The 23492-nt window shown below is 36.8% G+C and overlaps 7 protein-coding genes across 7 annotated transcripts; all 7 read left to right on the forward strand.

The window, feature by feature from the left end:
* LOC147407633 (NAC domain-containing protein 6-like) lies at positions 1–1867 on the forward strand. The gene is made up of 3 exons (XM_086436291.1): positions 1–254; positions 372–640; positions 1251–1867. Exons 1-3 carry the CDS (start codon positions 83–85, stop codon positions 1632–1634), a joined length of 825 nt encoding a protein of 274 aa, XP_086292417.1. The 5' UTR covers positions 1–82; the 3' UTR covers positions 1635–1867.
* A 1218-nt stretch (positions 1868–3085) lies between these two features.
* On the forward strand, positions 3086–3991 carry LOC147407634 (uncharacterized). Its single transcript, XM_086432620.1, has one exon. The coding sequence runs from the start codon at positions 3086–3088 to the stop codon at positions 3989–3991; it is 906 nt and encodes a 301-aa protein (XP_086288746.1).
* Positions 3992–6341: 2350 nt separating this feature from the next.
* LOC147407635 (uncharacterized) lies at positions 6342–7228 on the forward strand. The gene is made up of 2 exons (XM_086432621.1): positions 6342–7055; positions 7115–7228. Exons 1-2 carry the CDS (start codon positions 6342–6344, stop codon positions 7226–7228), a joined length of 828 nt encoding a protein of 275 aa, XP_086288747.1.
* Positions 7229–7812: 584 nt separating this feature from the next.
* On the forward strand, positions 7813–11431 carry LOC147407636 (uncharacterized). The gene has a single exon (XM_086436292.1). The coding sequence runs from the start codon at positions 9667–9669 to the stop codon at positions 10576–10578; it is 912 nt and encodes a 303-aa protein (XP_086292418.1). The 5' UTR covers positions 7813–9666; the 3' UTR covers positions 10579–11431.
* A 17-nt stretch (positions 11432–11448) lies between these two features.
* Positions 11449–14207, forward strand: LOC147407637 (uncharacterized). The gene is made up of 2 exons (XM_086436293.1): positions 11449–12643; positions 12746–14207. Exon 2 carries the CDS (start codon positions 12781–12783, stop codon positions 13684–13686), a length of 906 nt encoding a protein of 301 aa, XP_086292419.1. The 5' UTR covers positions 11449–12643; positions 12746–12780; the 3' UTR covers positions 13687–14207.
* A 1914-nt stretch (positions 14208–16121) lies between these two features.
* LOC147407638 (uncharacterized) lies at positions 16122–17263 on the forward strand. Its single transcript, XM_086432622.1, has 2 exons — positions 16122–16642; positions 16685–17263. The coding sequence occupies exons 1-2, from the start codon at positions 16307–16309 to the stop codon at positions 17198–17200; spliced, it is 852 nt and encodes a 283-aa protein (XP_086288748.1). The 5' UTR covers positions 16122–16306; the 3' UTR covers positions 17201–17263.
* Positions 17264–19529: 2266 nt separating this feature from the next.
* On the forward strand, positions 19530–20655 carry LOC147407639 (uncharacterized). Its single transcript, XM_086432853.1, has one exon. The coding sequence runs from the start codon at positions 19685–19687 to the stop codon at positions 20579–20581; it is 897 nt and encodes a 298-aa protein (XP_086288979.1). The 5' UTR covers positions 19530–19684; the 3' UTR covers positions 20582–20655.
* The last annotated feature ends 2837 nt before the right edge of the window (positions 20656–23492 follow it).

The raw sequence follows: 23492 nt of genomic DNA on the forward strand, positions 1-23492 counted from the left end.
AGAGTGTGACTTAAAAACTCTCACAAGTCACACCAACAAACCCAAAAACATAAAACATTAGGCACCCATACATACAAACCCAATGGATCAAACAATGCCAGAGCTTGAGCTAGAGCTACCAGGATTTAGGTTCCATCCTACAGAGCAAGAGCTCCTCGATTTCTATCTCAAAAAAATGGTTTTCGGGAAGAAATTCCGTGTCGATATCATCAGTTTTTGCAATATATATCAATACGATCCTTGGGAATTGCCTGGTATACATTTTTAAAATTTTCTTTCATCTTTTATTATGAATGCTAAGTTGCCAACTTAGGTTGAATATGATTAAGGTGCTTAATATGGGCATATATACTTTGTTGTGGATGTTACAGAGTTAGCTAAGAATGGGGAGAGAGAGTGGTACTTCTTTGTACCGAGGGACAGAAAGCATGGTCATGGGGGAAGACCGAATCGGACGACGGAGAATGGGTTTTGGAAGGCAACCGGTTGTGACCGACCGATACGTAACATGTCCGGAAGTAAAAATATTATTGGGTTGAGAAAGACACTTGTGTTTTACAAGGGTAGAGCACCACATGGTTGCAAGACGGACTGGATCATGAACGAGTACAGGATGCCTGATACGTGCACCCCACCCAAGGTGATATATGGCAAACATCTGTCTTAATTAGTACCCGAACTGTTACCCGTAAGACCCAGGATCATGGTTTCAATGTCGCCCGATCGGGCTGACATGACTTGGATGAGTCATCTCGGAATTGTTCATGAACGAGATGAAACCAAAAAAAAAACCCGACATATAGTCTTCTTCTTCTCTCCATTTCAAAGTTATTGTCTTGTTTGAGATAATTGAGATGTTTATCAAGTCATCTCAGTATCGATCATGGATGAGACGATAAAAACTCTGCTCAGGATCATTATATCCACTTATTTAGTTATGGGTGCTCTGGTACCCGTAATTATGGCTCGAAATGTTAGGATTTTATACCCAAACATGTAATTATAAATCATAGAATCTAGAACCTTAACCTTAAGAATCAATCAAATCAAACCGAATGAATCAAATTTATGAAACTTAAATCATAAATGTACATACATTTAAACCCAAAATGATTTCATTTGGTGGAGAAATAACTCTTTTCAATCAAAGTCTGTTCAAAATGATTTAAGCTTCATTTTCCTTTTAAACTTTTTAATAATACTGAATTATTAAATATATGGCAATTGATTTTCAAAGTTTAATGATGCAGGACATTGTACTATGCAAGATTTACAGGAAGGCAAAATCTTTGAAAGAGTTGGAACAAAGAGCAGCCATGGAAGAAGCAATGAGCATATCTAATGCACTTTCTCCATCTTCAACATTGGATGCCATCTCATTCACTGAACAACAAAACTTCACAACATTGGTACCACCAAATGACACTGTTTTGAAGATTGAGGAAGATTGCGAGAAAGAGAACAAAGATTTTGTGGCATCGTCATCTCTACGAGTTGAATTCGCCAAGGAGAGGTTACCCGAGCTACAATTGCCCATAGTCAGCCTTGATTGGACCCAAGACCAATTTTGGGTACAATTTAGTAGCCCCTGGTTAGGCAATTGGACCCCCTGTGCCAACTTACTTAACTCGTAAATGATCAAATGGGATTTTCGACAAAATTGTGTGGTTGAAGTCCAAATTTACTTGGTCCTAGATTACATTCTAAAGGGTAGAACCATTGAGGTTCATAATGGTTCATGGATCGGTGATATGGTATGTTATCAAGTCAATCAACGAATTGTACAATTAAGAATATTAGTATGGAGTCAACTTCACCAGGTACTTTTTTTATATTAGTAAGCAAAAATACCCTTTTGTAACTTTCACTACTTTTTTTTTGAGTTAAAAGTCCACAAAACCACCTCTAATCTAATGGATTTTACATGGGTTAGGCTTGGGCCTAACAGTAATTCAATAAAAGTTTAAGAAGTGGGCTATACCCCTACTCAAAATTAAAATGAAATAAAACAACCAAGGAAGACTGCAAATCACAAGCTATTACTTGCTATTTAACAATTGGTGGAAAGCTTGAAAGGGCCATGAATTAGGCACACACATACTTGTAAATATTGCCAGTACATTGCTTTGGCCCAGTTTTAATTAAAATTTATCAGGTTTATCAGGCCCATTCGCACCATTACTGATTTACATGTAAAGGTGGAATTGAATTTTGATTGGTTTCAAATCAAATTACATCAACCTTAATAGGATTTATATACAAATAAACAGAAAATTAATTCTAATTAGAGTTTATACTAACTAATTCAAGATAGTCTATTCTAAGCTGATAAACATCATCCTGATCGATCATTACTAGCCATTGGGTTCAAGCGTTTCTTTATGTTTAGTTATCATGGGCTTATAACAAATATTTCTGCCTGGTCATTTTTAATTTAGCGGATAGATATGTATTTATGGGATCTTTATAAGTTCAAAATGTTAAATAAATTGATTACTTGAAAAAGTTTAAATAGAGTACTATTACGTGAGTTATATGTTCGCTCGTTCCCCAAACAGACTACACCCAGCTTTACTCATGATACCAATAGCTCATCTAAATTAGTGTCAATAAGGTTTAAATAATCCAACCACATGGGTACTTGGGGATTGGATCTAATTTAGGTTTAAAAAATAATAATGATTCCTTTTCATGTGAGATTTGCAGAATAACCATTTTGATTTTCGATCCACAATAAAGTTGGTTACAAGTGCCATTGGTCTCTGTTGTCTTGGAGACATGGTTTCACGCCACTCGTGTGTAACGTATTTTATATTTCACTAATAATTGTATATGTGATTACTCCATTGCATTAGATCAAACTTAAATATAATTGGGAGACATTGAAGAAACATCGCCTAACATCTTGCTAGATCCAAATGGAAACCTCACGAATAACCAATGAAGTTGAAGGAGTTGAGATTCCTCATGTCTCCACTTGTTTCTCTATATATAATTTGGGTGTCTAAGTAGAGGAAGAGACCCAAGACTCAATTTTGCTCATTTCAGTGTTGGAGGTCTTTTTTTGGTTCTTAAAGGGGAAAAAATGGCTGGCTCCCATTTGAATCCGAAAAATCCTCATCATGCTCGCTCTTTCAGTTTGCCCTCTAGATCTCATCCACTCACCCTTAGAGTCGAAGAACAGTTGCACCAATTAAGGTCTTCTGAAGCTTCTTCTTCATCGTCGTCCTCAATATGTCACAACTTGAGAGGTCTTAATGAGTTGTACAACTTTGTGGATAATCTACTTCAGTTCCCTCTCACCCAACAAGCACTTGCCCATGAAAGATCGGATAAAGCTGTAAATGAGGTGTTGGATGGGTCTCTCAGGTTGTTGGATATATGTGGTACTAGTAGAGATGTTTTGTTGCAAATGAAGGCAGGCATTCGAGATCTTCAATCATCAATCCGGAGAAAAAGAGGTGGGGAATTTGGTCTAGCAAATGAAATTGGTGAGTACATTATCGCTAGAAAGAAATTAAATAAGGTGATCCACAAATGCCTTGGAGATTTAAAGAGAATGGAAAACAAATGTGCATTCTCTTCTCTGTTAGAGAAGGATCACAATCTCGTGGCCATCATTGGCATGCTAAGAGAAGTGGAAGCCATCACACTATCCATGTTGGATCCACTATTGTCCTTCGTATCTCGACCAAGGGCACAATCAAAGACAAGTGGTTGGTCTCTTGTTTCCAAATTGATGCACACCAGACGAGTTGCAAGTCAGGACGAAGAGGCAGATATGTGCGAAATGGAGAAGGTGGATGTTTCATTGTCCACCCTCGTCACTAACAAGTCATGCAAAGGCATTGAAGTCAGGCATGTCCAAAATGCGCTGAAGCGGTTGGAGGCCTTGGAGATGAGTATTAATGTTCTTGAGGAAGAATTGGAGAGTATTTCAAGGAATTTAATCAAAACGAGAGTCTCCCTCCTCAACATTTTAAATCACTAATGGATGATTCCTTGAGAGTCCATATTTTGAAACGCTCAAATATTTTTTCTCTGCAAAATATGTGAATGAAAATGCCTAGGCATTTTATTTGTAAATCCATGTACATGAGTACATATATTGATCAATACGTAGGTTCTAAATAAATATCTTCTTAATTTAGTTAAATTAAGTATTGTGCCATCATTGAGAGATTCCCCTATGCACTTGATCGCTGATATCAAGTGAGGAAAATACATTAACATACATATAAAAAAAATCTTAGAAAAATAAGAGGTATGGAGATATCTAATTTATGATGAGGTTCATTGCTAAATCATCGATTACATCCCAACTCCCAACCTCTAGAGAGCCAATCAATCATTCATCATGTATTACAAAAATTTCTATAATCTTATAATGTGTTTTGAAATTCATACATATAGATCCGGATCGGTAGCCAACTATTTGGTCAATGTGTTTTGTCCCATATGGGTTAGAAGTTTTGGAATGGGCTGATTTTTTGTGAGGATGATCTCTATGATGAGGAGATCAACCTCACCAAAAAACAGCCCATTCCAAAACGTTTAACCCCATCAAAAGTAGTTTACAAAGAAATGGATGGTCCACAATTCTTCAAAATGTAAATTGGGGTTAACCTTCAAAATGGGCTGATTTTTGATGAGGATGATCTCTATGGACAAAACACGTTGGCCAAATAGTTGACTCTTGATCTTAATCCATATATATATATCTCGGTCTGGTTATTTGACAAAATCCTAGATAGTATTCTAGACAAAGTTTTATCTTATATGGCTAAAAGTTTCGGAATAGGTTGATTTTTGTGAGGATGATCTCCATAGTCAGTAGATCGTCCTCATAAAAAATCAGCAAATTCTGAAACATTTAACCCCATGAAAAGTGGTTGCAACCTAACAGTAAAAAACTGACGGTTCATGATTCTTCAACTTCTAAACTAGGGTTAGAAATTTCAGAATTGGCTGATTTTTTGTGAGGATGATTTTCTCTCCATAGAGATCATCCTCATAAAAAATCAGCCCATTCCAAAACTTTTAGCTCATATAAGACAAAATGCTTTTTCTAGAATATTGTTTAGGAAAATTTCCCAAATAATTACAGACATTTTACTTAATTCCCTGATTGTTACAAGTGTGGACTGAACAATCACATAGTGTTGACACTCAGAGAACATTTGGTCAACACTATGTGATAGACTGATAGCTTTGTCAACGCATGTTACTCTTTCGTTATTTTCAAAAACTTCAATAATTATTTGGGCAATTTCCCATAAGTTAAGCTTTCACCAATTTAAAAATATCAAGTAATAGCTTTTAGCAAGCTCGGGTTACACATAGTCAGCCTTTGGCCAACCCAAATCATGAGAGTAAATTGTTGTTTTTGAGCTGGATGACAACAAGAGAAAAATAGGGGTTCAATCTCCAACCTAATGGAAAATTTGGTGTCCAAAATCATACTTTTGCAGGCTAAAAATCAAGGTCCCGAACCTTGTTTTTTTGACCGGGTGAGGTTAGAAGGCCGAATTGACAGTCCTACGCTTGTAGCCAATATTTCTACCTCATCTTGTTTACAGAGCGGATATAAGTATGGGACCCGTATAAGTTCAATACATTGCAAAAATTGAGTTTTGAGTGCTGATTTTGTAATTAAAAAACTCACTGACGTGGCAGGTGCAAGAATCTTAGATTTTTCCCTTGGGATACATAACTGCACATGTTTTATGAGGACGTGCAGTTGTGTATCCCAAGGGAAAAAAATCTATGGTTCTAGCAGGTACACATCAGTTGAGTTTTTGAGTCAACCTGTTAGGTTGAGTTACAAAATCATTACACTAGAGTTTTTACAAGGTCTAATAGAGTGATAGAGTATTAATAGAAGGGGTACATGCAAAGCTAAATAGACAAGTGGCTTATGTTCTCCGAACACACTACATCCATATTTATTCATAATCATTAATCACAACAGCTCATCTAAATTAGAGTCAATAAGGTTAAAATAATCCAATCACATGGGGATTTGGGGAGTGAATTTAATTTAGGTTAAGTGATATAATAATATAACTTATAGAGAGATTCGTTATCATTTGAGATTTGCACAATAAAGTTGGTTACAAAGTATATGTGCCATTGACCTAAGTTGTCTAGGAGACATGGTGTCATGCCACTCGTGTGTACCATATTTTATATTCCTCCAATAAGGGTGTGTGTTATTACTCATCACGAGTAACCAACGAGGCGAGATTCCTATATAATTTGCGTGAATATGGAGAAGAGACTCAAGATTTAACTGTTCACATTTCAGTGTTAAAAGCCATTTTTGTTCTAAAACGAAAGAAATGGCTGCCTCTCCCTTGAACCTCAAAATTCATTATCATGCTCGTTCTATCAGCTTGCCCTCTGGATCTCATCCACTCACTCTTAATGTCGAAGACCAGTTGTATAGATTAAGGTCTTCTGAAGCAACTTGTGCATCATCGTTCTCAATATGCCACAACTTGAGGGGCCTTAAAGAGTTGCACAATTGTGTTGATGATTTGCTTAAGTTGCCGTTCACCCAACAAGCACTCGCCCATGAAAGATCTGATAAATGCGCAAACAAGGTGTTGGATGGATCTCTCAGGCTGTTGGATGTATGTGGCACTACTAAAGATGTACTGCTGCAAATGAAGGAATGCGTGCAAGATCTTCAATCGTCCCTCCGAAGAAAAAGAGGTGGAGAATTTGGTTTGGCAAATGAAGTAGGCCAGTACATGATCTCTAGAAAGAAAGTGAATAGGGTGATCCACAAGTGCCTTGGAGATTTAAAGAGAATGGAGAACAAATGCGCATTCTCTTCCCTCTTAGAGGAGGACCACAACCTTGTGGCCATCGTTGGCATGCTAAGAGAAGTGGAGGCCATCACACTCTCCATGTTTGAATCAATCTTGTCCTTCCTATCTCAGACAAGGGCTCGATCAAAGCCAAGCAGTTGGTCTCTTGTTTCCAAATTGATGCATAGAAGACGCATATCATGCCAGGGGGAAGAGGCAGATAACTGCGAAATGGAGAAGGTGGATGTTTCACTGTCTAGCCTCATTGCTCACAAGTCATGCACGTCCAAAATGCGCAGAAGAGGTTGGGGACATTGGGGTTGAGCATCAATGATCTTGAGAAAGAATTGGAGCTTGTTTTTAGGAGTTTAATCAAAACCAGAGTCTCCCTCCTCAACATCTTAAACCACTAATTGATAATTCCTTGGCTATATTTGAAATAGCCCTTCTTTTGTCTCCCATATTGGCATTTCTCAATGAAAACGGCAATGGATTTTACTTGTAAATTTATGTACTTGACTAGGGAATATATACAAAATGTGTTGAATACATTTAAGTTGTGCAATATCTACTTCTAAATTAGACATTGTGCACTTTCTCTTTCTTACTTCTATGAGGTTTTTTAGGGTGTTTTACCAAACAAGACGAATGAGAAGCCAAAATCATTGTGTTAACATCATTATTATATCAAAGTTTTTAATTTTCACAAACAACTTGATACATGCTATAGATGTTAGACCATGGTTTTGGGTGACCCATTAGCCTACATGATCATTTTGTATTTTATCTTAATGGATTTTATAAATTAAGGAATTCCAGATGAGTAAGAATTTTAGAAAGATCCTCATTGAGTTTTAGTGGGAAACCTTGGTCAGTAGGAATCCTACTAAAAGAGAAACTCTAGGCCTCAATTCTCATCTATTTAAGAGGGACGGTATCCCCATTATGGACATCGTACAAACATTGTTACAAGAAAAAAGAATATAAGAATTCTAAGGGTGTTTGTGCTTATATAGAAGATTGTTCTCAATCTGTCACTACAAGCCCTAGCCATTCCAAGCATAGAGAGAGAGAGAGAGAGAGAGAGAGAGAGAGAGACGAAGATGAGTTTAGAATCAAAGATAAAGGGTGAATCAGATTGTTCACACACGTGGGGTATTGTCCATTATTCTTACAAGTTTTCTTTATTGCTTGAAAAACCGATATTCAATGGCACAAGGTCCGCTCTCTTTTAACTTGAACTTTGGGATTTGCATGAATGGAATAATTTTGAGATATATATGTGATTCCATCGATTCTATCAATATAGTTTAGGTTCTGTGTACTCCTATTTTGTACTGAAGGTAACCTGTCATTTCAATTGTGACACTTAAGTTAGGATTTGGACAATAAAGAAGGAAGACAAGCCAAAAGAAAAACAAAATGAATAATAAAATTATAGGTACAATCCACCTCTTTAGTACTGGGTTAGGGCTCATCCAAGCCAAAGCCCTAGATAGAATCCATTGAAATAAGGTGTATATTGATGATCTATTCTCATTAGGATAAGGCTAAAGTTAAAGTTAGATTAAATTTAGAATAGACTATCTTCCATTTGTTGGAATTAACTGTAATTAGAATTTCTTTTATTTATTTTCTATATAAATCCTATTATGATTCATGTAACTTGATTCGGAATCAATAGAATTCAGTTCCTTCTCAACATGCACTGTTTTAGTGGGCATGAAATGTGTGCCATGTGACAATATTTACTCTGACCAACCTGCTTGACAGATACAAGTTGAAACTACGCAGGTTTCCTCCTTTGATGAAACTACTTAAGTTTCTAAAGGTACAAATGGGCAAAGGCCTAACTAATGATTTTTTACATCCCACTCAAAGCAATGTATTTGGAATGATAAGGGCTTAATCATGGCAACTCAAGTCAGGTTTTTTCCTTTCATTCAATTTTGACTTGGGCGTACCCAAATCATGAGAGTAAATTTGTCATTTTTGAGTCAACAATGAGAAAATTTCCATCATAAAATGGGGGTTTAATCTCGAGAATTTTGAGTCCAATGCTACTTTTGTGGGCCAAAAAAAAAAAAAAAAAGTTCCCAAACCTTGTTTTTCTGACTAGGCACGGTTCATGGGTCAAATTGACAGTCCTAGTTGGCTTGTAGCCAACATTTCTACTTGGTCTTGTTTAAACTTTAAAGAGCAGATATAAATATGCATATGGGACTCTACAAGTTCAAATTGTTGCATGATTTTTTACAAGGCTAAATGGAGTGATAGACTATTAATAGAAGGCTAAATAGACTATTATTAGTAGGTACACGCACGAGTGGCTCATGTTCCCCAACACACTGCATCAATATTTATTCATAATTGCACCAGCTCATCTAAATTAGAATCAATAAGGTTAAAATAATCCAATCACATGGGGATTGGATCTAATTTATCTTGAATAATATAATAATAACTTATAGAGAGATTCGTTATCATTTGAGATTTACACAATAAAGTTGGTTACAAATTGTATGTGCCATTGACCTAAGCTGTCTGGGAGACATGGTGTCACACCACTCGTGCGTAACATATTTTATATTCCTCCAATAATGGTGTATGTGTTATTACTCAATTATATTAGATAAAAGTTTAAACACATAGGGAGACACTGAGGAAACATTGCCTAGTATAGCGTTGGATCCAGATCGAAACCACACGAGTAACCAACGAGGCGAGATTCCTCATGTCTCCTAATGTTACTATATATAATTTGGGTGCCTAAGGAGAAAGACTCAAGTTTCAATTGTTCACAACTTCACATTTCAGTGATAAAGGCCTTTTTTGTTCTAGTAGAAAAGAAATGGCTGCCTCTCCCTTGAACCCCAAAATTCCTTATCATACTCGTTCTATCAGCTTGCCTTCTAGATCTCATCCTCTCACTCTTAATGTCGAGGAGCAGTTGTATAGATTAAGGACTTCTGAAGCAACTTGTTCATCACCATCATCGTCCTCGATATGCCACAACTTGAGGGGACTTAAAGAGTTGCACAATTGTGTCAATGATTTTCTTAAGTTGCCTCTCACCCAACAAGCACTGGCCCCTGAAAGATATGATAAATGTGTAAATGAGATGTTGGATGGATCTCTCAGGTTGTTGGATGCATGTGGCACAGCTAGAGATGTTATGTTGCAAATGAAGGAATGTGTGCAAGATCTTCAATCGTCCCTCCGGAGAAAAAGAGGGGGAGAATTTGGTCTGGCAAATGAAGTAGGCCAATACATGATCTCTAGAAAGAAAGTGAATAAGGTGATCAACAAGTGCCTTGGAGATTTAAAGAGAATGGAGAACAAATGTGTGTTCTCTTCTCTCTTAGAGAAGGACCACAACCATGTGGCTATCATTGGCGTGCTAAGAGAAGTGGAAGCTATCACACTCTCCATGTTTGAATCAACCTTGTCCTTCGTATCTCAGACAAGGGCTCGATCAAAGGCAAGCAGTTGGTCTCTTGTTTCCAAATTGATGCATAGAAGGCGTGTAGCATGCCAGGGAGAAGAGGCAGATATCTGCGAAATGGAGAAGGTGGATGTTTCACTGTCTAGCCTCATTGCTCACAAGTCATGCAATGGCATTGAAGTTATGCATGTCCAAAATGCACAGAAGCAATTGGAGACATTGGAGTTGAGCATTAATGGCCTCGAGGAAGAATTGGAGCTTGTTTTTAGGAGTTTAATCAAGACCAGAGTCTCCCTCCTCAACATTTTAAACCACTAATTGATAATTCCTTGGGCATAGTTGAAATAGCCCTTCTTTTGTCTCCCTTTGGCATTTCTCAATGAAAATGACAATGGATTAATTTTACTTGTAAACCCATGTATATATAGGGAATACATATGAGTTCTGCAACATATACTTTTAAATTAAACATCGTGCACTCTCTCTTTCTTACATCCTTGGGGTTTTTTTATGTGTTTTACCAAACACGATAAGCAGAGAAGCCAAAATTATCATTTCATAACACCATTATAGCAAAGTTTTAATTTTGACAAACAAGATGATACATGCTATAGCACCGATATCTAAGATCCGACTTCAGTGTACTCCTATTTTGTGCTGAAGGGTACCTTTATTTCCATTCCGACACCTAAATTAGGATTTGAATTGGAAAAGAAATAAAGAAGAAAGACAAGCAAACTAGAAAAAAGAAAATGGGCAAGTGTAATATTACAATAGCTATTGGTTTGATTTTCACTAATCCGTTCTAGTCGTATTGTTTACATGCTCAATATATTCATCATCTAGATCTGGAATAGCTTCATTCCTAGACTTCTCGTGGAGATCCCAAACATCCTTTTTGAATTCCTTGGTATTTAATTCCTTATTGATATTTTGAGATATAATTGATTACTTTTCATTTTGATCTTTAGTTACTTTATATGTTTATCAGTTCTTATTGTGTGATAACTATTGCAGAATAATCAGTGCAAATTTCTCCTAATCTACCCAACAGACGAATCTTGTCATGTAAACAAACTCAGGATCTCATATCATATTTATCTCATTATAACATGAGTCGTGCTGGAGTGGCCTTAAGATTGACCTTAATTCACACTTGCGGACATGAAGGTGCGCACAGAACCATAGATGTTTTTCACTCGTATCTCGATGGAAAGCATCTATGTTTCCATACATACCTCCATGTCAGCAAAAGCTGAATTGAGGTCAATCTTGAGGTCACTCCAGCATTATTCATAAACTATATGTTGGATTTTCGAACTATGCTTATCTATGACATGTGGTCATATATGGAAAATTGACTTCATACCACACAATCCATTACCTTCAACATGCGTGTGTGTGTGTGTTGAAGGGTTGGTAACATCATATTCTAAATTGTTTCCCCAAAATAGATGGACCATCCGCACATAATTTAATTTGCAACTAGAGTCTGCATCTTAGGTTTGAAAGACAACCACTCACCCACATATGAAGGCAAAGAAGTGTGGCATTGCCTCGTTCCTTCCATCCCAGTCTTTTTGTATTATTTATGTTGTGGGGATTTGAATGAGGGAGCAATTAGAATCTTGACAGCCGTGGTCTGTTTAAATTAAATGTGATATCTATTATGGTTCTAATCATAGTTCTGAAAATTTAACAAATCACATTGAAACTTGACTGAGTCATTTTCCATAGAAAAAAAATGGTTTTCTTGAAAAACTACGATTTAGCAGATGCATGAATGCAATTTTTTATATGAAAAATCTATTTTCTTGAAAAAAGGATTTCCCTACCCATGAAGACAAATATTCTAATGTATGTTATTTGGTCAAGATCACTCCCACTGCTGCCAAAACTAGAAATCCATTCTTTTTTTGACATTTTTCATGGTTCAATTAAATACCAGCACACATTTTCTTAAAATCCATTTTCTCAAACATTGTTCTGAGAAATTAATTTTCCCATAAAACGTATTCTCTACAATCATACATACCTTAAGCATAATATGCTCCATAGGCTAATACATGTCTTGTACAACCTGAGTTTAATTAATAGCATAATAATAACTTATAGAGATTCGTTATCAATCGAGATGCACACAATAAAGCTGGTTACAAATTATATGTGCCATTGACCTAAGTTGTCTGGGAGACATGGTGTCATGCCACTAGTGCATAACATATTTTATATTTCACTAATAATGGTCTTTGTGTGATTATTCCATTATATTAGATCAAAGTTTTAAACATGGAATACACAAGGAGACATCGAGGAAACATTGCGTAATATAACGTTAGATCCAGATCGAAACCACACATGAGTAACTAAAAGGTTGAATAAGGTGAGATTCATGACACCACCACTTATTATTTCTCTACATTTATATATGTTGGATGCCTAACCTAAGGGGAAGAGACTCAAGATTCAATTATCAACATTTCAGCGTTAAAGGCCCCCTTTTGTTGTAAAAGAAAAGAAATGGCTGCCTCTCGCTTGAACCCCAAAAGTTCTTATCATGCTCGTTCTAACAGCTTGCCTTCTAGATCTCATCCACTCACTCTTAATGTCGAAGAGCAGTTGTACAGATTAAGGTCTTCTGAAGCGACTTGTTCATCACCATCGTCGACCTCGATATGCCACAGCTTGAGTGGCCTTAAAGAGGTGCACAATTGTCTCGATAATTTGCTTAAGTTGCCGCTCACCCAACAACCACTCGCCCATGAAAAATCTGATAAATGCATAAATGAGGTGTTGGATGGATCTCTCAGACTATTGGATGTATGTGGCACTACTAGAGATGTTCTGTTGCAAATGAAGGAATGCATTCAAGATCTTCAATTGTCTCTCTGTAGAATAAGAGGGGGAGAACTTTGTCTTTCAAATGAAGTAGCCGTGTACATGACATTTAGAAAGAAGGTGAATAAGGTAATCCACAAGAGCCTTGGAGATATAAAGAGGATGGAGAACAAGCATATGTTTTCATCTTTATTAGAGAAGGACCAAAACATAGAAGCCATCGTTGGCTTGCTAAGAGAAGTGGAACTCGTCACTCTCTCCATGTTTGAATCACTCTTGTCCTTTGTATCTTGGCCAAGGTCACAATCAAAGCCAAGTGGTTGGTCTCTCATTTCCAAACTGATGCCCATGCGACGTGTAGCATGCCAGGGTCACAAAGGGGCAGATATCTGCGAAATGGAGAAGGTAGATGTTGCATTGTCATCACTCACATCCCACAAGTCATGCAAAGTCATTGAAGTCCAATATGCGCTGAAGCAATTGGAAGCATTGGAGTTGAGCATCCAAATTCTTGAGAAAGGATTAGAGTGTGTTTTTAGGAGTTTAATCAAAACCAGAGTTTCCCTCCTCAACATCTTAAGCCACTAATTGCCAAATGCTTGGCAGCTACATTTCAAAATTAGTACTCTGTGTTTAGCGTTTCCCATTGGCATCTACAAATTTTTTGCAATGAAAATGCCTATGGATCTTTTTTTGGTAAAAAAAAAAAAACTGTACATGAATAGATGTATTATACAATTAAGTTCTAAATCAAATATCTTATTTACTTAACCTATTCTCATTTTTTGTTGTTGCATCTCTCTTTCATTAAACTTAATCACACAAGCAATCCTGCACTAATATCAGCCTTCATCATCATTCTAGAGGAAAATTCGGATTGCCGTAGTGTCCTTAAGATCCCCCCACCCTCCTTTCCAGATTATTGGATTTTGTTGGGTTATTTGTTTTGGGCCGTTGTTGAATCATGTGGACCAAGTGAAATGTCTCATTGAATCTTGCATTCCTTAGGCAAGTCTTGAAGTCTACAAACTCATTCTTGGGGAAGGGATTATTATGACTTATTTTGTATGGAACTTGAGACTAATTGGGGAAGAGTATTCTTTGTCTTTTGGGACTTCTGAATTGTCTACTTCTTAGGTGAACTAAATTCTCTACTAAACGAAAGCTAAGGGAGGGAGAGGAGGAAGGGGGGGGGGAGGGTGTATGGATGTCCCATGTAATTTTTGTTTGAGAACTTTGTAATTTGGATTTTGGTCCTTGTGAACACTCTTTATGGTGATATCAATTAATGTTTCTCTCCTCTACTTTCATTTGTTTTTGTAAGTTCTTGTCTCCAACCTCATCATCTGGTATTAAAACTAGCACTCATGCTCCTTGAGATTTTGCTAGAATTGAATTTTTTGCAATGATGGCAATACTTGACAATAAGAAATATATAAAAGTTGATGTTCTAGATAAAGAGATCCATGTACTCTGTTACCTTGCATCTATACTGAAGAGGCTCCTAGAGATCATGTGACTGATTCAACATCCTTGGATGGAGGATCCTCTATTAATGGGATGTTGGATCTTTGGTTCTCTAAGGGTGGAAGTGCTTGAGTTTCATGGTCAATTACACCCTGAGAAATTTCTTGGTTGGCTTAGTGCCATTGAAACGTTATTTTGAATTCAAAGAAATTCTTGAGAATCATTGTTTGGAGTTGGTGGCTACTTGACTACACGGGAATGGATGGGCATAGTGGGAAATGATTCAAACGCTTTTCTTTCGAATAGGCAAGCCTTAAATTTCATGAAACAAAATGTAGTAAACATTGAAAGAAAAGTTTATTCCTATTGATTATGATCAAACTGTGATTTTCCAATTTAAGAAGCTTTATCAAGAATCATTAGATGTAATCAAATATTCAGAGAAATTTGATTGGCTCATGGTGTGAAATGACATCCAAGAGACTGAAGATCAACTCTCGGCTCAATAGATTAATGTATTAAATCTTTAAATTCATGATTGAATTGAAGATACATCGTGCTTGGAAAACTGACGACACATACCAGTTGACTTTAAAATGGAGAATAAGATTGCTTGGAGTGGGTCAAAAATGGTGGTTTTTAGTAGCTTGTGCTATCACAGTGAACCAGCAACAAGAAGAGATGTTGTCTTCAGGGATTGTGGGCGTGTCAGTACCACTAAAGACCCTCTGAAACAATATACACTAGCCCATGCATGGTAGTTTTGAAAATCAACCATTTTCTTATTTCTCTGCAGCCAAGTTGGTCATCATATAATTGGATGATTGTCAAGCAACAAGTGGGGACCCTTTTGAATAATGTTGAAGCAGTGCAATTGGTAAATCTTCTGAACCTATTTATGATTATAACAATGTGGAACTTGAAGATAATAAACTAAAAATTGGAGAAGTTTGGATGGTCGTCGTGCCTCGACTACTACAAAAGTGAACGATGCTTGGGTGGATGAACCAAAAGTAGAAGCTATTCTGATGGAACGCTAAACATCATCCTAATATATCATTACTAGCCATGAGATTTGAGCATTTGTTTTATCATTGGTTTATGCCACATATTTCCCTATGGTTTTGTTTATAAGACGAGAATATGACCTGAACAAGTTATAATTGATTATTTAAAATAACTGTAAATGTTCATGCATGAATGGCTTATGTTCCTCACTCCCCAACATACTACACCCAACTTCCTCATAATACCAACAATTCATCTAAATTAGAGTTAGTAAGGTTTAAACAATCCTACCACATGGAGACTTGGGGATGGATCTAATTTAGGTTTAATAAGATAATAATATTTATAGAGATTCGTTATCATTTCAGATTTGCACAACCGCCATTGCACAGTAAAGTTGGATACAAATTATATGTGCCATTGGCCTCAGTTGTCTTGGAGACATGGGTGCCACACCACTTGTGCTTAACATATTTTATATTACACTATATGGTGTATCTGTGATTACACCACTGCATTAGATCAAAGTTTAAATACAATGGGAGACACCACCTAACATAGCGGTAGATCCAGATCGAAACCACATGAGTAGCCAACGAGGTTGAAGGGGTTGAGATTCCTCTTGTCTCCACTTGTTTCTCTATATATATGTTGGGTGCCTAAGGAGAGGATTCTCAAACTCAATTGTACACATTTTAGTGTTAAAAGCCTTGTTTGTTCTAAAAGGAAAGAAATGGCTGCCTCTCCATTGAATCCCAAAATTTCTTGTCATGCTCGCTCTATCAGCTTGCCCTCTAGATCTCATCCTTCCACTCTTGGTGTTGAAGAGCAGTTGTACAGATTAAGGTCTTCTGAAGCTGCTACATCCTCGTCCTCAATATGCCACAATTTGAGTGGTCTTAAAGAGTTGTATGATCGTGTTGATGATTTACTTCAGTTGCCGCTCATACAACAAGCACTAGCCCATGAAAGATCCAATGAATGTGTAAACGAGGTGTTGGATGGATCTCTTAGGCTATTGGATGTATGTGGCAATACTAGAGATGTTTTGCTACAAGTGAAGGAATGCGTACAAGATCTTCAATGATCTCTCCGTAGAAAAAGAAGGGGAGACCTTTGTCTTTCAAATGAAATCGGCATCTACATGATTTGTAGAAAGAAGGTGAATAAGGTGATCCAAAAGAGCCTTGGAGATATAAAGAAGATGGAGAACAAGCACGCATTTTCATCTCTATTAGAGAAGGACCACAATGTAGTTGCCGTCATTGGCGTGCTAAGAGAAGTGGAAGTCATCACTCTCTCCATGTTGGAATCACTCTTGTCCTTCGTATCTCGGCCAAGATCACGATCAAGGACAAGTGGTTGGTCTCTTGTTTCTAAACTGATGCCCACAAGACGTGTATCATGCCAGGGTGAAGAGGCAGATATCTGCGAAATGGAGAAGGTAGATGTTGCATTGTCCAATCTCACGGCCCACAAGTCATGCAAAGCCATTGAAGTCCAAAATGCACAGAAGCAGTTGGAGTCATTGGAGTTGAGCATCCAAGGTCTTGAGGAAGGATTAGAGTGTGTTTTTAGGAGTTCAATCAAAACCAGAGTTTCTCTCCTCAATATCTTAAGCCAATAATCTGATTAGTACTCGGTAAATTATATTGGTAAAAAAACCAAGCTTCTTCTGTCCCCCATTGGCATCCACATTTGTTTCTCAGTGGAAATGTTTGTGGATTTTACTTGTACTTTAATATACTTAAGGAATACTTGTTTATAAAAGACATTTACATTCATTCTATCAAATTTCCTTTTTAGTTATGGTAAACATTTTGCTACCCATTTAATCACATTAGCACAACAAACAGTGATACATATTTTCCCTTCATTTCCATTATACCATGTAGTGTTACATTATCATGATCGTGATGGCGTTGGCAACATGAATCAATCTCCATCATCCAATTCCACCTGTGGAGTTGTGGTTTGATAAACAATGAACTGAAATATTCGCGCTGCCTTGTCTTCGTAATTAGCAGACCATCTGCACGAAGAAGTCTGTAACTTTACACGCATTTAATTAAGATTCTAATTACAACCACTTGTTTTGCCCTTTGTTGGCATTAATAGAAATTTGTATATACTATACATAATTGAAGGAAATCCTATGTGGATGTGTTGTGTAGATCTTAATAATAGTGATGAGGGAACAATTAGAATATTAACAGGCTTGAGTTCAGATTAAATTAGATATAATCTGAAACTGACCTCCATATTTTTTTTGGAATTTGTCTTGTTATTTATGAATGAGGGGGTTTGGATATTTATTAGCACATCTTACCAATTTCCCTCACACCTTAAAATATTGTCAACTAATTAAGAGAATTATATGGTTAGTTTTCGCTCGGTTTCATAACATTATGAACCATAAAATGTTTATGTATTAGAAAGTTATTTATTAGCTGCTCCCTCATCTATGGAGTGGACTTGTGCTGGTTTGGACCAATCATAACTCCACAGAAGATTTGATGAACTTGGTAAAACCATTCCGAACATTCTTTTAGAGTTGAACATTTTCCAGAATATGGATCAAGCCCATCGATTTGCGCTGAAGGCCACTACGAAAATGCTAAAATCCAACAGCTAGAAATCACTAATCAGGATTTTTTTTGGTTTGTAGGTTAAAAAAGAAGCAGCCAAATGTTCATGTGGCAGATAATGCCGTCATGCAATTAGATCAAATTCCAGCCCATATATTGAATGGAAAATGAAAATTATTGACTGGTATTTGAACCATTGCCCATATGCTTGTTGATATAGCCACCTTTGGGCTGGATTTTTGTCTATGCTTAGGCAAGAAAACCTGAGCTGCTGATCGATAATGCAGAAATGGATAAATTCATGCCAAAGATTGCCAAATGACATGCTGACCCCATGATTATTTAGCCCAACTTGCATAAATCTTCCACGTAATAAAAAAAAGGGTGAAAATACAGAAACATAATAGCATAATCATAACTTATAGAGATTTGTTATCAATCAAGATATGCATGAACTCTGTATACTAATCGAAAAACCTTACCTTACATATATACTGACAAGAGGCTTCTTGAGATCATGTGACTGGTTCAACATCCTTGGATGGAGGGACCACAATTAATCACTATGTCAATCAAAATCAATGGGATGATTGGATCTTTAATTCTCTATGGGTGGAAGTGCCCGAGTTTCATGGTCGATTACACTCCGAGGAATATCTTGATTGGCCAAGTGTCATTAAGAAGTTAGTTGAAATTAAATTCAAAGAAATTCTTGAGAATCATTGTGTGAAGTTGGTGGCTACTTGACTTCGTGTGTATGCATGGGCATAGTGGGATATGATTCAGGAGCTTTGCCTTCGAAAAGGTAAGCCTAATGGATCATTATTAGCCACGAGATCTGAGCATTTGTTTTACAGTGTTTTATAACACATATTTCCCTATGGTTCTGTTTATAAGACGTGTATATGTGTGGAATAAGTTCTAACTGATTATTTAAAAGGTTAATTGAGTAATAGACTACTATTAGAATAACTATAAATGGTACATGCACGAGTGGCTTATGTTCCTCACTCCCCAGACACACAACACCCAACTTTACTCATAATACCAACAACTCATCGAAATAAGAGTTAATAAGTTTAAATAATCCTACCACATGGGGACTTGGGGATGTATCTAATGTAGGTTTACTAACATAATAATACTTGAAGAGATTCGTAATCATCAGAGATTTGCACAACCACCAATTTCATTGCACAGTAAAGTTGGATACAAATTATATGTGACATTGGCCTCAGTTATTTGGGAGACATGGATGCCCCACCACTTGTGCTTAACATATTGTATATTACACTATATGATGAATAGGTGATTACAACAATGGGAGACATTGAAGAAACATCACCTAACATAGCGGTAGATCGAGATCGAAACCACACGAGTAGCCAACGAGGTTGAAGGGGTTGAGATTCCTCTTCTCCACTTGTTCTCTATATATATGTTGGGTGCCTAAGGAGAGGAGTCTCAAACTCAATTGTACACATTTTATTGTTAAAAGCCTTTTTTGTTCTAAAAGGAAAGAAATGGATGCCTCTCCATTGAACCCCAAAACTTCTTGTCATGCTCGCTCTATCAGCTTGCCCTCTAGATCTCATCCTTTCACTCTTAGTGTCGAAGAGCAGTTGTGCAGATTAAGATCTTCTGCTGCCGCCACTTCTTTTTCAACCTCAATATGCCACAACTTGAGTGGTCTTAAAGAGTTGTATAATCGTGTTGATGATTTACTTCAGTTGCCGCTCATACAACAAGCACTAGCCCATGAAAGATCCAATGAATGTGTAAACGAGGTGTTGGATGGATCTCTTAGGCTATTGGATGTATGTGGCACTACTAGAGATGTTTTGCTACAAGTGAAGGAATGCGTACAAGATCTTCAATCGTCTCTCCGTAGAAAAAGAAGGGGAGACCTTTGTCTTTCAAATGAAATCGGCATCTACATGATTTGTAGAAAGAAGGCGAATAAGGTGATCCAAAAGAGCCTTGGAGATATAAAGAAGATGGAGAACAAGCATGCGTTTTCATCTCTATTAGAGAAGGACCACAATGTAGTTGCCGTCATTGGCGTGCTAAGAGAAGTGGAAGTCATCACTCTCTCCATGTTGGAATCACTCTTGTCCTTCGTATCTCGGCCAAGGTCACGATCAAAGCCATGTGGTTGGTCTCTCATTTCTAAACTGATGCCCACGAAACGTACAGCATGTCAGGGTGAAGACACAAATATCTGCGAAATGGAGAAGGTAGATGTGGTATTGTACAACCTCACAGCGCACAAGTCATGCAAAGCCATTGAAGTCCAAAATGCACAGAAGCAGTTGGAGGCATTGGAGTTGAGCATCCAAGGCCTTGAGGAAGGATTAGAGTGTGTTTTTAGGAGTTTAATCAAAACCAGAGTTTCACTCCTCAATATCTTAAGCCACTAATCTGATTAGTACTTAGTAAAGGGTCAAAAAAATTCTGCTTCTTCTGGCTCACATAGGCATCCAAATTTGTTTCTCAGTGGATTTTACTTGTAATTTACTATACTTAAATTATACATGTTTATAAAAGACATTTACATTCTAAATCAATTTCCTTTTTAAATTATGATAAACATTTGTGCAGTCCATTTAATCATATTAGCACAACAAATGGTGATAAATATTTTCCCTTCATTTCCCTTGTAGTATGTAGTATAACGTTATCGTGATCATCATGGGGTTGGCAACATGAATATTTTTCTATGATAAACAATGAAATTCAATATTCGAGCTCGCCTTGTCTCCCAAATAAACAAACCATCTGCACGAACAAGTTTTTAATTTAACATGCAAGCACCTAAGATTCCAATTGCAACCACTTGTTTTGCCCTTAGTTGACATTAATAAAAATTTGCATGTATAATGGAAGGAAAGCCTATGTGGATGTATTGTGTAATTTAACTGTGATATTGATGAGGGAACAATTAGAATATTGACAGCTTTGAGTTCAAATTAAATTAGATATACTCTGCAACTGATCTCCATTTATTTATTTATTTATTTATTTTAATTTGTCTGATTATTTGGGAATGTGGATTTGGATATTTATCAGCTCATCTTACCAATTTCCCTCAAATCTTAAAAAATTAATTGTTAAACAATTTAGTGAATTATATGGATGGCTCTCCCTTAGTTTCATAACATTATGAGCTATAAAATGCTTTAGTTATTTATTAGTTGTTCCCTCATATCTTATGGGGTGGACTTGTGCTGGGTTGGACCAAACAGAACTCAGAGGATGATTCAAGGAACTGGGCATGGCCCATTTGGAACATTCTTTCAGGTTTGAACATTTTCCAGAATGGGAAAAGCCCATCAATTTGAGTATGTAGCCCATTACAAAAATGCCAAAATCCAACGGATAGAAATCACCAATCAGGATTTTTTTTTTTTGGGTCAAAAAACACGAGGACTAATGTTCCTGTATTCAGTAAGGCAATTCCAGATATTGCTGTCATGTGATAGGCTTTGTAGATATGTAGTCATCTTTGGGCTGGATTATTATTATTATTTTTTTTTGTAGAGTAATGATAAACTGACACGCCCACGTGGCATACTAAAAAATACTCTCCTGACGTGGGATGTTCCAGAAGATGTACAGGTGTGTATCCCAAGGCATAAAGTTTATGATTTTAACACATGCCATGTCAAGGGAGTATTTTGAATATGCCACTTGAGGGAGTCCCAATTCTTTTTTGTATGCTTAGGCAAGAAACGTGAGGTGCTGATCGATAAGGCAGAAACAGGTAAATTCATGCCAAACATTGCTAAATGACATGCGGCCCATGATTATTTGGCCCAACCTTCATAAATCTTCTACATTAAAAAAAAAAAAAAAAAAGTGGATATATAGAAGAGTAATGATTTTTGAGCTTAACCTGATGGTTGGACTAAAAAACTCACTGATGTGTCATGCACAAAAAATCGTAAATTCTTTCGCTTGAAATACACAATTGTAGATGACAGGTCGATTGTGTATCCCAAAGGAGAGAATCTCGATTCTTTGGCCATGCCAAGTCCATGAGTTTTTGGAGTCCCCCTGTTAGGTTGAGTTCAAAAATCAGCACTCTATACATAAACGTAATAATAACTTATAGAGATTCGTTATCAATCGAGATACACACAATAAAGGTAGTTACCAATTATATGTGCCATTGACCTAAGTTGTCTGGGAGACAAGGTGTCATGCCACTCGTGCACAACATATTTTATATTCCACTAATAACAGTTTATATGTGATTGTACTCCATTGTATTAGATTAAAGTTTAATACACGGGGAGGTATCGAGGAAACATTAGATGTAGGTCGAAACCTCACACCTGCAACAAAAGAGGTTGAAGGTGGTGAGATTCCTCATATCTCTCTCTCTCTCTCTCTCTCTCAATAACATTCTAAACAACGTTTTATCCTTATGAGACAAAACACGTTGTCTACGGATCCTCACTTATATATATATATATATATATATATATATATATATAGGGGGGCGTTCAATGGCCAACTTTTTAGCAAACTTTTTGGCAAAACATTTTTCAAAACATGAGTTAGAGGTTTTGAAATGGGCTGATTTTTGGCGAGGATGATCTCTACGGTGAGGAGATCATCATCACCAAAAATCAGCCCATTCCAAAATTTCTAACCCTATAAAAAACAGTTTACAAAAAATGGACGGTCCACGATTTTTCAGCTGGTAAACATGGGTTAGAAGTTTTGGAATGGGCTGATTTTTGGTGAGGATGATCTACTTACCGTAGAGATCATCCTCACCAAAAATCAGCCCATTCCAAAACCTCTAACCCATGTTTTGAAAAATGTTTTGCCAAAAAGTTTGCTAAAAAGTTTGCCCTTGAACACTACCCATATATATATATATATATATATATATATGGGTCCCGTTCGCCACCCTTAGTTTTACCACACACTTTAACAAACGCGTTTTGTCTTACATGGGTTAGAAGTTTCGGAATGAGCTGATTTTTGGTGAGGATGATCTCTATGGTGAGGAGATCATCCTCACCAAAAATCAGCTCATTCCAAAACTTCTAACCCCATCAAAATTGATTTACAAAAAATGGACGGTCCACGATTTTTCAACGTGTAAACATGGGGCTAAACATTTCGGAATGGTCTGATTTTTGGGGAGGATGATCTTCTAATCACAGAGATCATCCTCACCAAAAATCAGCTCATTCCAAAACTTCTAACCCATGTAGGACAAAAAACGTTTGTTAAAGTGTGTGGTAAAACTTAGGGTGCTGAACATTTCCCTATATATATATATGGGTCCCGTTCGGCACAAAACATTTTGACAAA

Source organism: Akebia trifoliata, chromosome 3, assembly GCF_017979445.1.
Source record: "Akebia trifoliata isolate Shusen 1 chromosome 3, ASM1797944v1, whole genome shotgun sequence".
Taxonomy (NCBI): Eukaryota; Viridiplantae; Streptophyta; class Magnoliopsida; order Ranunculales; family Lardizabalaceae; genus Akebia; species Akebia trifoliata.